The sequence below is a fragment of the Daphnia magna genome, linkage group LG9 (assembly GCF_020631705.1).
Source record: "Daphnia magna isolate NIES linkage group LG9, ASM2063170v1.1, whole genome shotgun sequence".
In the NCBI taxonomy this organism is placed as follows: domain Eukaryota; kingdom Metazoa; phylum Arthropoda; class Branchiopoda; order Diplostraca; family Daphniidae; genus Daphnia; species Daphnia magna.
In genome coordinates, this window is record NC_059190.1 from 1,954,322 (window position 1) to 1,968,448 (window position 14,127).

Here is a 14,127-nt window from a genome sequence, read left to right on the forward strand (position 1 = left end):
TGTATGAAATTGATAGTAAATAAAAACGATCGTAAATTAATTAATAAAAAATACTTGAAATGTTAAAATAATAAATGTTTGATTTGAAAGGGGGGCAATTGGTACTAGAACGCGCGGACAGATGGCATCTAGCGAAAATGGCGCCTGGATTTCTTTGTTTGGCTATGCAAATACATTTAAAGTTTGAACTACTCGCACCTCATGAGCATAATTTAAAAGAAGAAGAATTGGTTTCATTGAAGAAAAAAAAACAAATTATGAAACTGTGCCTTGCGTACTTGGATGCTCGAATGACAGGGGAAAAACCAATCAGAATGACAGAATGGAAAATATTAAATAAACTTAGGCCTACTTCGAAAGTTTCCAATTAATTCCGACATTCCTCTTCCATTTTTAAAAAGAATATATCATATACTTATGAACGAAGAGTAAAAACAAAATACGCTAGTAGATAAGGATATAAGCGGAATAATTTGTTGCGAAACTCAAACACGGAGTGGAATGGGAAGCCCCACTAAATCCTTTGACTACCCATTGCAAACGCAACGAACGTCTCTGGTAACAAAGATCCAACCATCTGATGTTCTCTTTACTACTTTTAACACCTTCAAGACAAAAGCAAGTAATTTCCCAAAACAAAAAGCACCGTGAGAAAAAAAATGTCAATTCAACCGGTGACCAATTGAATACTTTAAGATGCTTTCTTAACTTAAAATACTCGTCTTGTTATCGTAAAATCAAAATCAAATTTTTTTCAAAAATCAATAAACAAAATAACGTGCATCATGGACTGCTTTTCCATATCAACCCGAATAATAACAAGCATTACTACACACTGATGCGGTTTCTTAATTATTCATTCCAACCTTTGAAAATGGCGGTACACACTTGGCCTCCCAAAAATCGATTCGTTGTCTAGCAATATCGATCGTCAAGCGTCCTGTTGTCAAATACCCCAAGGGCTATTAAACACTGCAAGCCCCGCCCAAGAAAGCGTCCTATTGGCCCCTTTATTAAAAGGCCACGAGAAAAAATACGAAACGTGGTTTGTTCCACCCGAGTTTTATTAATGAGCTTGAGTCGTCCCCCTCTCGCCTAGACGAATGAATAACTTAGTATAAATCGTGTCAGGAATGAAATTCTATCTGGTTCGTGACATTGAATATGAAGCGTAGTAACAGCATTCCATCACGCATTTCCTTTTCAACATGAAATTTGCTTCCCGTAAATAATCTGCATTAAATGGACATACGGTGGCATATACAACTTAGTGAGTTTCCCGGCATCGATCAGTTCTACACCAAGAATGGATTTGGAATCTAGAACTCCTCAAGGTGAAGGAAAGTCCCACGGTTGTCTTGTGGAAAGAGTTTGGAATGCAGTGCAAAATATTTCAAAGCGGCATCAGTTTAAGTTTATCCTACTATTACGCATTTTCTTAGCAATTTCTTACAATTGCTATTTTGTGGCGGCAGTCTACCACGCTCGAACTGAACGACTTGACATCGATTGGTGTGATGGTGTGGGCATGCTGATTATCCTCACTGTCATTGTCTATTGCGGGCTTTTCTATTACAAGATTTTCAAACCTCTCTGGGGCGATTGCGCATACACGAGAGTGATCCTTCCCCTCACCATTTTCTTGGAACGATGCTGGAGTTATCGGTAAGCAAACACATTAGTTATTGATCGGGGAGAGGGGTGCTTAAGAACTCAAATGCCTATTTGCATACAACCAATAGGGTTGGGTTTAAAACGGCCGCCAGAGTGCGCAGAATCGACAAGATTACTCACTGTAACTGCGCAGACTCAAGTAGAACTGTTTTTTTTTCCAATTCGACTAGTGAAAGTACCTAATCACCTAGTTCATGCAATAATAATAATAGGTTGCTTACTTACGTTTTGCTATTTCCAATATAACCAGAAGCTTGTTGATTTACGTTTCCCACAAATGATGCAATCCATGGAACTCCTAACAAGTCGAACAATACTAAGTTAAAACGAGCGATACCGAGGAATCAAATTTAACCAGTTACTCATGTAGCTTTAGTATGTCAAATTAACCATTAATATCTGAGAATTACGAAAGAAGTGTGGCTAAACTGATTTTAAGCAATGCAGACAAAAGTGATAAAGTTGATAAACTGACTAACAGATGGCTCTGCAGGTAAAACTGAAAAAATTTATCTTTTTTAATTTATGACCAAGATATGTACGCGTTCTTCTGATCCTTGGAGGGGCAATCAGTTTCATTGTGGGAATAATATTTGACACGGAAGGTGACAGAGATAGGTTATACTCACTCATTGGTTTGGCTGTCTTTCTCCTCTTTGGGTGGATCTTCTCTAAACATCAGGCAAAAGTAAGCGCACCTCCCTAATTCGAAAAAAAGATTATGTTAACTTAAAATAAACTTTTCAGATAAAATGGACACAAGTAATATGGGGGACAGTCTTACAATTTCTCTTCGGTTTAACTGTTTTACGTTGGGATACTGGCCAAAAGGTTTTTGCCTGCATGGGTGATCGTGTTTCCATTTTCTTAAAATACACCGATGCAGGTTCTGGATTAGTCTACGGCCATCTAGTCACTGACCAAAATGAATCTGGGATTCCGCTCGGCACCATCTTTGCCTTTAAAGTATATCAAATATAATTATACTGAATAGATTTCGAATAATATTTCGGTACTTTATAAGGCATTGTCAGTCATTTTCTTATTCAGCTTTATGGTCAGCATCCTTTACTACTACGGGGTGATGCAGTTTATCGTGCAGAAGGTTGGGTGGCTTCTTCAGGTGTCTCTGGGAACTACTGCGACTGAATCAATCAACTGCGCTGCCAATATTTTCCTCGGTCAAGTAATACACAAAAAATCATTCAATTAGGTACCTTTTACATTTCATGCATTATGTAAAGACCGAAGCTCCTTTGGCCATCAAGCCCCTCTTACCACTCCTGACGAAATCAGAACTGCATGCAGTTATGACAAGCGGCTTCGCCACTATTTCGGGTTGACTTAAAATAAAAAAAATAGACATGTAAATGTTTTAACCCATCCTAAAATTTATGCATCTCTTTACGTTTTAAAGGATCGGTATTGTCTGCATACATCAGCTTTGGGATAAATGCTTCACACTTGCTGAGTGCGTCGGTGATGTCCGCTCCAGCAGCTTTAGCATTTGCGAAATTGTTTTATCCGGAATCCGAGGAATCGCAGACTAAGGCCGAAGATATAAAAGTTCCTAAAGGGTTTAAAAGATCGATGCCTAAAATGACCTTTAATCTAAAAGAATAATCAAGGATCACTAATATGTTTTATCTGTTTGTATACAGGAAAGAAGCCAACGTATTAGATGCTGCATCACAAGGGGCGTCTAACGCAGTCTTCATGGTTATCAACATATGCGCCAATCTGATCGCGTTTCTAGCCTTTATTGCTTTTCTGAATGGAATTATTTCATGGATGGGTGGACTTCTCGGGGCACCTTACATAACGTTTGAAGTAAGTTAAGGTCATACAAATACCTTTTTATGGGCGTTTCTAGACGTACAGAATGCCCTGTTTTACAAGTATTTGGTAGGAAAATGCTTTATCCCACTTGCATGGGTAATGGGTGTTCCTGCAAAAGAATGTGATCAAATAGGGCACGTGGTAGCACTAAAAACGATCGTCAACGAATTCGTTGCCTACCGAAAACTATCTGAATACATGGCTCAAGGACTGGTTTCGGTAAAATTTTCATACCTATTCTTTCATCACTTTTGCAGTAATTGGTCTGATGGATTAAATTAACTCAACAGAAACGATCCGAGACGATTGCCACCTACGCCCTATGCGGGTTCTCAAATCCAGGGTCCATTGGTATCCAGATAGCTGCCTTAGGGTCAATGGCTCCATCCAGGCAAACCGACTTGGCCCAAGTGGCTTTCAGGGCTTTCATTTCAGGAAGCATAGCTTGTTTCATGACCGCCTGTGTTGCTGGTAAATATTCTAAATCGTTGCAAAAAGATCACTATTATGCGAATTGCCACACGTTTGCTATTTTGAAAATTTAACAATGCAACTGAAGTACGTCTTCCTTTATAGGGGCGTTGATACCATCATCGTCGTTATAGATCTCCTATTTTAAAAAATGGAATACTGATTAAAGAGCTTAAAATACAATCATACTTGATATAGTAACACCGAAAAATGTCCCACATTTATCATTGAGTTTGTAGTGCATATAATAAGTGATTACGCTTACGTTAACTACAAGTGAGGGATGCATCAAAGAATTTTGAACTCTATTTAACTGTTACAAGAAATACGCATAAGTAAAAATTTCGTTAAAAAACTATTCTGAATAGAATAAACAAGAAATGCTGCTTGGGTTTACGGTGCGCATCACTTTTTCGTTGAGGGCGAAGTGAAAAATCGCAAAACTTTCCTAATGTTAATAGATTATCAGAGGCGAGACCATGCAAAACATGCTATAATGGTTTACTTGTCCGATGAAGCCATTTCTCGACTTTGTGTAGCTCCAGTTTTGGGAATCTTTGGATTACAAGATGTCGGCATGGACGTCTCGCATTCCATATGACAATTTAAGCCACAATCCATACACCTCAGTGCAGATTTACCAAATTTGATCCTGAAAAAAAAAATAAAAATAAAAAAAATAAATAAATTATTTACTACTGCCTAAACACGTAACAAATTTCAAGCGAAGGTGATAGTACCGAAGTCCACACGGGTTGCAGTTCTCTGTTTGTTTGATTATAAGCTGTCGTTTCATGTGATGCTTTTTAATTTCAGTCATATCATGAAATTCATCACTACTTGACCCTGGATTGCTTTTGATCATTGTACTTGCCACAGTTGTACCCGTTTGCATAGAAAAAGACACTGTAGTGGTTGCCACAATGCATTGCTTGTGTTCCCCAATTGTTGTTATAGGCTAAATAGTAGACAGATGCAAAATAACTGTGTTAAAAAATCTAGAATTTCCACTAATAAGAAAAGGTTTATTTACGCCGGCATTTTTTGCGGGTTTTGAAGTCCGTTGTTGAGAAGTAGGAATGATGCTTGGTGCCAATTCTGAAAATTTTTTATTCAAGCACCGGAGGTCTCTATAAGATCTCACAGTTCCGGACAGTTCAAGGTCATCCTCGGTTTGTCCACTGCTGGATTTACCACTTAACCCCATTAGCGAATCAATTTCTGCGCTGTCTACTTCAGTTATGGTTTCCATCTTGTCCATCGCACGAATAGCAGCGTTGGACATTAAATGCGGATAGCGACCAACACTGAGACTGTGCAGTTTTTCTCTGAACTCATCTTTCAAATCACTTTCACTAGACAGGCAGTCCCGAACCAAGTCAAACTGGCTTTGCTAAATAAAAAAATTTCATACAACTAAATTTTTAAATTTGCATAATTTAACTTACATATTCTCGAATATCCTCTTGGATAGAACTTCTTACTTTAACTTCCTCTTTCAACAACATAGTTACATGGTGGTTAAGCAATTCCAATTTCGAAGTCATCTTTTCTGCTTCATTTATTTTGCTGTGCATAATTTGCACATTCCTTTCAGCTTCTAGCCACCTCTTTCGGCATTCATCCTGCCCAAGGGAAAATTCCAAAAACTCTAGTTCCAAATAATGATATCAGATCAGTTAACAAAGTTCTTCTCAAATCGTATTCCCAAATTACCATTATCACACCCATTAAGATCAAATTCTCTCATGCATGCATCATCAAACTGGGCTAGTAAAGATATACTAATATTGTTTTCCATGGTGTAACTCTAAATTAAATAAGGAAGAAAAATTATAAAACCAAAATGACAAAAATGATTAACTATCATTGTCGAAACTGCGAGGCCAAAAGGTCTACTGAGTCTTGTGCGACGAACTAGAACATCATGCAACAAAAGGCGGGAAAACCTTTTCACGTGGTTTCATTGCTTTGTAATTTTTACTTGTACATGGCTATAATCATGTTAAAGTATCCTAAAAATATGCTAACCTTGCTTTTGGGTATAAACCTGGTAAACCGAAGAATGTAAACGAATTTGCGTTCAAATCAAATGGAAAAACTTTTCACAAGCTTATAATTTATAAAAGCATGTGGATGTGGAACGATACCACGCGCAACCTGTGGGGAAAGGGTCACATACAAGTGTGTACACGTGTAGTCGTGTACACAGCTACACACTTGTTTGGAACCTTCCCCTTTCCCCCAAGGGACCAAAATAGCATGGGGGCCACGTATTCGAAATAAAATGTAATTCTATATTTTAAAATGATTTGAAATGAAGATAAAATTATTTATTTAAATTTATGAAAAAAATTTATTATGGATAAACATTTTTATAAATTTTTCTCCAGCATAAATGGCATTCAGCATTAGGGGGTAGGGTCACCAACTTTTTGTCATCGTTCAGTTGATAGCAGACTGTAGGAGAGGCAGAAAGTCAGATTGGAAGTGTGGAGGTGTGTAACAGTAAGTGAATTCAAAACCAAACCCCACCATATTTAATTTCAATTTTAACGAATGTAACTTCCAATTTCCTTGGAGAGAAGCTTTCGTTGCTTCGTCGATTGCAAAAATTAATTTATTATTATCATTTTGTAGCATTTTGTCATTTTTGTCGTGTTCAGTGGCTTGTGACAAGATTTTCTCCAAAATTGTCACTGATAGAAATTTATTTATTTCAATGCAGACTAGTGTGGAAGAAGAGGGTTCTCATAACCCAGCAGTCAAATGGATAGCTCAACCCAAATTACAATGCTTGCTAGACAATTTGATGACCTATGCAAGGGTTTCACTAATCTCATTGAAGGTTATTATAAAAGTTAAAGGAACTTGTTTAGCTAAAGTAACTGATATTTTATCTGTCATTTTGTTGTTTTTTTTGTAGATTTTAGAAGATATGCTCTGAATCAAGAAAACTGTCAATTAAAATGGCTTGAGGCTGAGGATGAAGTTAGACACTTGAAGAACCAGCTAAGTGATGCTAACCAGGTGAACTCCAAGTTGCAAGCTCAGTACCATCAAACAACTGCCCTACTAAAAAATGAAGTTAAAGTGCGCACACATCTTCAAGAGGAGAAGAAAACTCTGGTGGATTATTTGTCTGTATGCATAAAATATGGGATTGTAGCAGTAATCTTTAATTATATCAATAGGAAAAAAAACTTAGAATCTCAAAAGAGAAAAATCATTCAACAGAAAGAAATGAAAACAGCAACGAACCCACGAAGAAAAATCGTCATTCAATGCCGGGAATATGTCCGTCCAGAGACTGGTTATGTAATGAAACTGATTCAAACAGCGGTGGGGACACCATCTATCGTTTCAGAAATTTCAAATGAAGGCATGAATCGCGAAAATGAGCTGCCAACATCGAGTGCTCGATCAAGTCGGGCTTCCAGTCGTGGGAGCCGTCCTTCCAATATGGAATCTTTCATCACCAGCGACGGAGGTTTCAAACGCCGTTCTCGGCGTGACGTAAGCAGATTAAGAATCCGGATTATATTTTATAATGGTTCCTGTTTGTTATTAGGGCATACTTGATAATTCGTGCAGCGAACGTCTGATCGCCACGACGACAGTTTCAATACCAATTAAAGGAGGTCCCATAACAGCCACGTCTGTCATCGAAACTAGTCCAGAAACAAATCAAATGACTGATGAAATGAATACTTCTTTTGGTAAAAAACGAAGAGTGCGTATCGACAGTATTCAGCAGTTGGAGAACGAGACTGATGTCGCCCCAAGTGCCCCTTCTCAAAGTACGGTCAAGCCATATGAATCATTCTTCACAGTCCAATATTTGTCGTTTTGCTATTGTATAGGTTTGTTAGAGCCACCTAAAAATAGGTTCATAATGAATGAAACCTCTCCTACAGTAAATGGTAGAAGGAGTACCAGTGTGCCTGCAACGGCCCGCCTTTCTGATGGGCAGGGGCCAGCTTATCTGCGACCCATGGCTTCTGGGGGACGGCTTTCTCTTAACCAACGCCGCCATAATTTTAGTCAAAAAACGATTATAAAATCAGAAAATTGTCTACCCTGTGGGAACAGGTCAGTCTTCGTGGAAAAGCGTTCTTAATTCAAGCTGATAACTAATATTTTAATGGCCTTCAATCTGAAATAGAATCAAGTTTGGGAAGCTGGCTTTCAAGTGCTCCGATTGCCGGGCTATCTGTCATGTAGACTGCAAGACTCGCATGCCTCAAATTTGTGTTCCTACAACGCAGGCCTCCATCAGCAGAGGACTTTCTGGGACCTTGGCTGACTTTGCTCCGTTGACGGTACCGATGATCCCAAGTTTGATTGTTCATTGCGTTAATGAAGTCGAGAGACGAGGAATGAAAGAAGTAGCTATCTATCGAGTAAATGGTTCCGAAAAAGAGATAACGGATTTAAAGGTCTGCACCCTCTTTTTCTTTTCCAGTACGAGTTCTCATGAGGTTACAACTGTTTTACTTCCATTTACAGGATGAAATGGTGCGAGGCAAAATGCAACCCCAAAGGCTAGCGCAGGTCAATATCCATGTCGTTACCGGAGCACTGAAGCTATTTTTACGGACACTTAAAGAACCCCTCATCACTTTCACGCTGTGGAAAAGCTTTGTTGGCATTTGCGATTCTCACTGAAGAGATGGATGTTCAAACAGCATTATACGCCCTTATTCCAGAGCTTCCACGTCCCAATAGAGACACACTTGCCTTTTTGATTCTGCATATTCAGAAGTACGCCACCAATTATGTTCTAAACATTATGCTAATCTTTCTAGCATCTAAAAATGTTTTTTTCTAGGGTCGCTGATACTCCCGAGTGTAAAATGCTGACATCCAGTCTAGCTAGAGTGTTTGGCCCAATTATTATAGGCCATTCTCGTCCTAATCCGGATGTCGAGTTGACTCTAAAGGAAACGAAAAAACAAGCTTGCGTAATGGAATCATAAAAACCTACGTCATACTTGTGACAATCCTATTTAATCCTGTAAACATTGCATCTAGACTATGGAGAAACTGCTACAAATTCCTAGTGATTACTGGTGCCGCTTTATCGTGGACCATTAATATACTTGTCACAGTTCCACTGGTGCACTTTCATATGTTACACTTGGATAAGTTTGCAGTCTACACAAGTATTGTGAAAGGTAACTGCATGCTTAAGACTTTGTTATTTCGATCGGTTATATTGCATTGAAGTTACCCCTTCCCTGTTTTACAATCACGTTGCAATGTTCAATCATCAATCAAGTTAAAACTTCGAACTAATGTGACTAGACTTTACTAACTGTTTAGTTACCTGACGAACATTATTATTTTTTTTTCTGATAAACTCACTTTGACGAATGATTGGTGTAACAAACAGTGTACGTTTGCATTATGCCTAAAATTAAACAACGCATGACTGTTACATGGCAAATTGATTTATGGCTCATGTACCAAATATCTGTTAAGTGCCAAATTTGTTAACTAATCTGATGCATGTTTGATGGGCATGGGCTTTATTTTATGTCTCATGTTCTTGATGGCTATTGCATTTATTCTTGAATTCTTACCAATTTTTTTTGCATGAAAAAGGTTTCTTTATTTTTAAAAAGGAATTCTGAATGTGGACAGTATCTGACAAGATACGTTTGTCTCATTCTTGATAACGATCCTGTTATTTTTTCTTTTTTTTTTTTCTTTTTAAACCTGATTTCTTGAAAAAGAATAGTTTTTGGGTTTTATGTTTTGAGATAGCGCATCCATAAGCCATGGGCGATATATCGTCGAATGCCATTCTATGCTCTTCAATGTTGGCTTGCTTAGCCGGAAGGCAAAGCTGTTTTCAACCGACGACCACCATATTAGTCCACCATGGGGAATTCCGTTACTTGCATGAGGGGAAAAATTTTTTCAGTTGCTGACGTAAATGCGTAATATCAACATTGTGCTTTCGTGTGCTATTCAATAGTTTGATGACAGAACGTGGAGGAACAACATCCGGCTCTTAAAAACTCTTCATTATTTTCCGGTCCCGGCGGATACTGACGAGGATACAGCCACCACTATTGAACCAGTCTAACAAAAGGTAAAAAAAAAAACACTATTTTTATATTCTTGGTTGTGTTTTGGATTGCCGGGAGGGAAGTTTCCACTAATTGAGTTCTGCTCTGACTTGGACACATTCATTTTGTTTGTGCTTATGTGTGGAGTGAAAAAACGTTGAAGCCCATGTGGGGAAAAACACATGGGAAAAATCTAGTGGCATTGATGTTAGTCTGTAGTATTGTATTGCATGTGAGAACAGAAAATCCCTCCACTTTCCCCTCTTTAACCTTGAGCCGCGTATAAAACGCCTACTGGTTTACGCAAGTGTGTACACCTGGGAGAAAATCTTATTTACCTTGACAGTCTACGCTTGGGTCCTGAGTTCGAGCATTCTTGTATGAGGGTGTTTTCTTGTTCAAGTCCGGCGAAATCTGCTCTTAACCGCTTTGAAGCCTAGGTCCAGTCCTAGGTTCAAATTAACACATGATAAGTAGAAATCTTAAAAGTTCAAGAGGCTTTCTTAAGCAAAAAACCGATAGCGGTGCATGAAACGAGTGTTTCATGAGACTACAAATCGCCATGTCAAAATCTTTAGAACAAAAAAGGAAGAATACGGCTAAGACGTAGTACGGTAGAAATTGATGTGTAGCGCTGTCGATGCAACATAGAAATTAATCCGGGAAACAATTGTCTGTAAAGTTATGTTACTCCAACTTTTTGTTTAAATTTCGCATAGTGTATTTATTAATATTTTGGCAGATTGGGCTAACTTCTTCAATACCGCCCACTCTTGCAGTTCTTCATAGATAAGATTGTTGGAGAACTGGTTACTGTAGTGGCTATGACAAATACGAGATAATGCAATTTAAAAATTCTTTTATCAGATGCTTTGCATTGCTGCTGTCGTAGTTGGCGAACGGCCGATAGAAATTTACAATCTTTTTTGAAAAATATTACGTAAACTGCGTGTAGACGGCAACTCACTGGGTAAAGATGCTTAGATAACCATCTAGAAATAAGAATTGGTTATCCTCCTGACCTGTGGGTTCGTCTTCAGTAAGTTCCGAGTTAATGTAGACAGCCATTAACTTTCACAGCCCATGCATTATATTGATGCAACGCCTAGGCTATCACAATTAAATTTTATTATTTCCCCACTTTTCAAACCATCATCTTTTGTACATGAAGGGACAGCCCTTTCATTTAGACTTTTATTGCACTTCAAGTGATTCTTTTTTTCATTTTGAAGTATAGAGTATCCTCATGGAACTGGGAACAGTAAACGTCGGACTAGAGATTGATGAAGAACTAAGTCTCCCACTCGATTCACACGAATCAAGTTACGGCACGCTACACATTCCACATTTGACTATTCACCGTGATGACGACCATGCCAGTCTTTCGCGAAAGAAAGAAAAACCAAAGGTTGTCATACCCGAAGAAACTGATGAAGAGGTTGAATCAATCATGCACTTTCATCGGAAACGCATTGGAAAAGTTTTGGGTCTACTTGAACGATTTTGCCACGAGAAGACAGCAATTGGTTCGCGGGTTAATCTACGTCATATTGGCCATCCTCTACAATGCTTACTTTGTGGCCAGCATCTATTATTCGATTAAAAATGGCATTCCCATGGATTGGTGCGGAGGTGTTGGTTTGCTAATCATTCTCACCGTCCTAGGCTACGTGGGCCTTTTTTATTTTCAAATTGTCAAGAAATTCTGGGGCGAATCGATCGATCGAAATGTTTTGCAACCCATCGATAGGACTTTCGATCGCGTATGGGAATACCGGTCAGTTTATTTGATTTTTTGTTTAGATGTTTTTAAAATGCATGAGAACAATTCAATTAATGTGGCTGTATTTAAATCATAATTTTTTATTTATCTTAATGAATTTAGGGTGGTCCAGTATGGCGTTTACTTGGTGATAATCGCTGCCCTGATTGTATTCCTTGTTATCGATACCGCCAACGAACGTTATCGGCTCGTCTCTTTTCTTGGTTTAATTGTTTTCCTGCTTCTCGGTTGGATCTTTTCCAAACATCCGTCCAAAGTGAGTTTGCTTCTCTAATATTACAGCTCACATTCATATTGATAACGATAATATGTTTACCTGTTGACAGGTTAAATGGAGACATGTGACCTGGGGCGTGGCGCTTCAATTCATTTTTGGTTTGATTGTCTTACGATGGGATGTCGGCCGCCAGGTTATTCAATGTCTAGGCGATAAAATCACCGTTTTCCTGGATTATTCCAACGCCGGATCAGGCTTTGTTTATGGCTATTTAGCAACCGACATCAATATGGCGGGGATCGCCCTAGGAACCATCTTTGCTTTTCGAGTAATTTTTCGAAGAAAACAGAAACATGGTGTCATTCAAGACATTAAATTTTCTTTACAGATTCTTTCAGTCATCTTCTTCTTCAGCTTCTTTGTCAGCATCTTGTATTACTATGGCATCATGCAGTGGGTGGTCCAGAAAATCGGATGGCTGTTACAGATCTCGATAGGTACGACAGCTGCGGAATCAATGAATGCAGCTGGAAATATATTTTTAGGCCAGGTAAATCTATCCGTAAACTATGAATAATCCTGCAATATTAAATTGGTATTTTCATATAGACGGAAGCTCCATTGTTAATCAGACCGCTTCTTCCTAAAATGACGAAATCTGAACTTCATGCCGTCATGACGGGCGGATTCGCTACCATAGCAGGTAGAATGTTCAATTGCAATAATTTTTTTTCTTACTCAGTGAATTTGAATTAAATTGTAGGTGGAGTTTTGGCTGCCTTCATTAGTTTTGGTATCAGCGCATCCCATTTGCTTTCGGCATCCGTCATGTCTGCACCGGCTGCGCTGGCGTATTCTAAACTTTTCTACCCGGAATCGGAGAAATCGCAAACTAAAGCCGGTGATTTAAAGATCCCTAAAGGGTAAAACATTGTCCTTCTTTCATCGTCCAAAAGATGAAAATCTTATCGTTGATGTGTATCCACAGAACAGAGGCCAACGCCCTTGATGCAGCAGCGCAGGGAGCTGCAAACGCCGTCTTCTTAGTACTTAATATCATAGCCAATCTAATAGCATTTTTAGCTTTTATCGCCTTCCTTAATGGAATCATATCTTGGTTCGGTGGTCTCCTCGGTGCTCCATACGTTACCTTTGAGGTAAACATTGTCTTAGATTCTTTTAACACGTCGAATTAATCACAATGATTTTCATATAGTATATTATGGGCAAGATCTTCATTCCAGTCGCTTGGTTAATGGGCGTTCCAGCAGCCGAGTGTGATCTCGTTGCAAATCTTGTAGCGCTTAAAACGATAGTCAACGAGTTTGCAGCATACAGCAAGTTATCAGAGTACATCGCACAAGGCATCATTTCGGTATAATTATTGGAAAATGGTCTAATTTGAAAAATGTAACATTTGTTTGGCTTCGTGATTCATAGAAAAGAGCCGAAACAATTGCCACATATGCATTGTGTGGCTTCTCCAATCCGGGATCGATTGGAACACAGATTGCCGCATTGTCTACCATGGCTCCCGACCGACAGTCTGATTTGGCTCAAGTTGCTTTCCGAGCTTTCGTGGCCGGTAGCGCAGCTTGTTTCATGACCGCATGTATTGCAGGTGAGACAATAGTTTTTATTAGAACTCTGATTTGAATCGTGAAGTCGCTACCAACTTGTACAAAATGTTTAATGCTTGACGTTTTGTTGTGAAATAGGTACTCTGATATCCTCCCCCTCAGACCTACCAACACCAACTGCCTTCACACCCTCAACTTTTTCTTTTACACCCAATATGACGGCCATATTATGAAGACTATTGGTTTGTTTCGCTTTGGACAACGATCTATTGACTATAGATTATGGTTGCATCTGATTTTGACGAAGGTTTCTCAGTGTTAATTGCTCCACTAACGAAGACCTTATCGTCATTCCTAATTAGCGTTTTCAACTGAGCAATCTGTGTATGATATACGTACATGCTTTATTGATACAAAATTATCCTTCTTGTGTATCATCTGAAACGGTAAAAAGTAAATCGATGGATGGATTTCGTACAAAAATGT

General features: G+C 38.7%; 4 protein-coding genes across 7 annotated transcripts; 3 read left to right on the top strand and 1 right to left on the bottom strand.

The window, feature by feature from the left end:
* The first annotated feature begins 1,132 nt into the window (after positions 1-1,132).
* On the top strand, positions 1,133-4,185 carry LOC116930864 (solute carrier family 28 member 3). 2 transcript variants are annotated; one of them, XM_032938289.2, is made up of 11 exons: positions 1,133-1,665; positions 2,209-2,362; positions 2,422-2,436; positions 2,506-2,640; positions 2,699-2,860; positions 2,919-3,012; positions 3,092-3,251; positions 3,336-3,504; positions 3,574-3,732; positions 3,804-3,984; positions 4,090-4,185. In XM_032938289.2, exons 1-11 carry the CDS (start codon positions 1,307-1,309, stop codon positions 4,116-4,118), a joined length of 1,617 nt encoding a protein of 538 aa, XP_032794180.2. In that variant the 5' UTR covers positions 1,133-1,306; the 3' UTR covers positions 4,119-4,185. The 2 variants fall into 2 exon arrangements, with proteins under 2 accessions (XP_032794180.2, XP_032794178.2); XM_032938287.2 differs by having other exon boundaries at positions 1,135-1,665; positions 2,422-2,640.
* Positions 4,186-4,275: 90 nt separating this feature from the next.
* On the bottom strand, positions 4,276-6,195 carry LOC116930881 (rac GTPase-activating protein 1). The gene is made up of 7 exons (XM_032938309.2): positions 6,016-6,195; positions 5,701-5,794; positions 5,433-5,635; positions 5,018-5,377; positions 4,725-4,942; positions 4,490-4,636; positions 4,276-4,432 (listed from the first exon to the last, which is right to left on the bottom strand). The coding sequence occupies exons 2-7, from the start codon at positions 5,783-5,785 to the stop codon at positions 4,390-4,392; spliced, it is 1,056 nt and encodes a 351-aa protein (XP_032794200.2). The 5' UTR covers positions 5,786-5,794; positions 6,016-6,195; the 3' UTR covers positions 4,276-4,389.
* A 179-nt stretch (positions 6,196-6,374) lies between these two features.
* Positions 6,375-9,424, top strand: LOC116930861 (rac GTPase-activating protein 1). Its single transcript, XM_032938284.2, is given in 12 exon segments — positions 6,375-6,492; positions 6,713-6,832; positions 6,911-7,113; positions 7,179-7,325; positions 7,327-7,500; positions 7,556-7,784; positions 7,848-8,076; positions 8,150-8,423; positions 8,494-8,643; positions 8,645-8,748; positions 8,816-8,948; positions 9,019-9,424. Coding segments are annotated over 11 exon segments (1,785 nt in total). The 5' UTR covers positions 6,375-6,492; positions 6,713-6,753; the 3' UTR covers positions 9,082-9,424.
* Positions 9,425-9,756: 332 nt separating this feature from the next.
* LOC116930855 (solute carrier family 28 member 3) lies at positions 9,757-14,073 on the top strand. 3 transcript variants are annotated; one of them, XM_032938273.2, is made up of 11 exons: positions 9,767-10,084; positions 11,294-11,838; positions 11,947-12,100; positions 12,171-12,389; positions 12,450-12,611; positions 12,671-12,764; positions 12,825-12,984; positions 13,050-13,218; positions 13,278-13,436; positions 13,502-13,682; positions 13,780-14,073. In XM_032938273.2, the coding sequence occupies exons 2-11, from the start codon at positions 11,426-11,428 to the stop codon at positions 13,872-13,874; spliced, it is 1,806 nt and encodes a 601-aa protein (XP_032794164.2). In that variant the 5' UTR covers positions 9,767-10,084; positions 11,294-11,425; the 3' UTR covers positions 13,875-14,073. The 3 variants fall into 3 exon arrangements, with proteins under 3 accessions (XP_045034960.1, XP_045034961.1, XP_032794164.2); XM_045179025.1 differs by having other exon boundaries at positions 9,757-10,084; positions 12,171-12,611; XM_045179026.1 differs by having other exon boundaries at positions 9,757-10,084; positions 11,299-11,838; positions 12,171-12,611.
* The last annotated feature ends 54 nt before the right edge of the window (positions 14,074-14,127 follow it).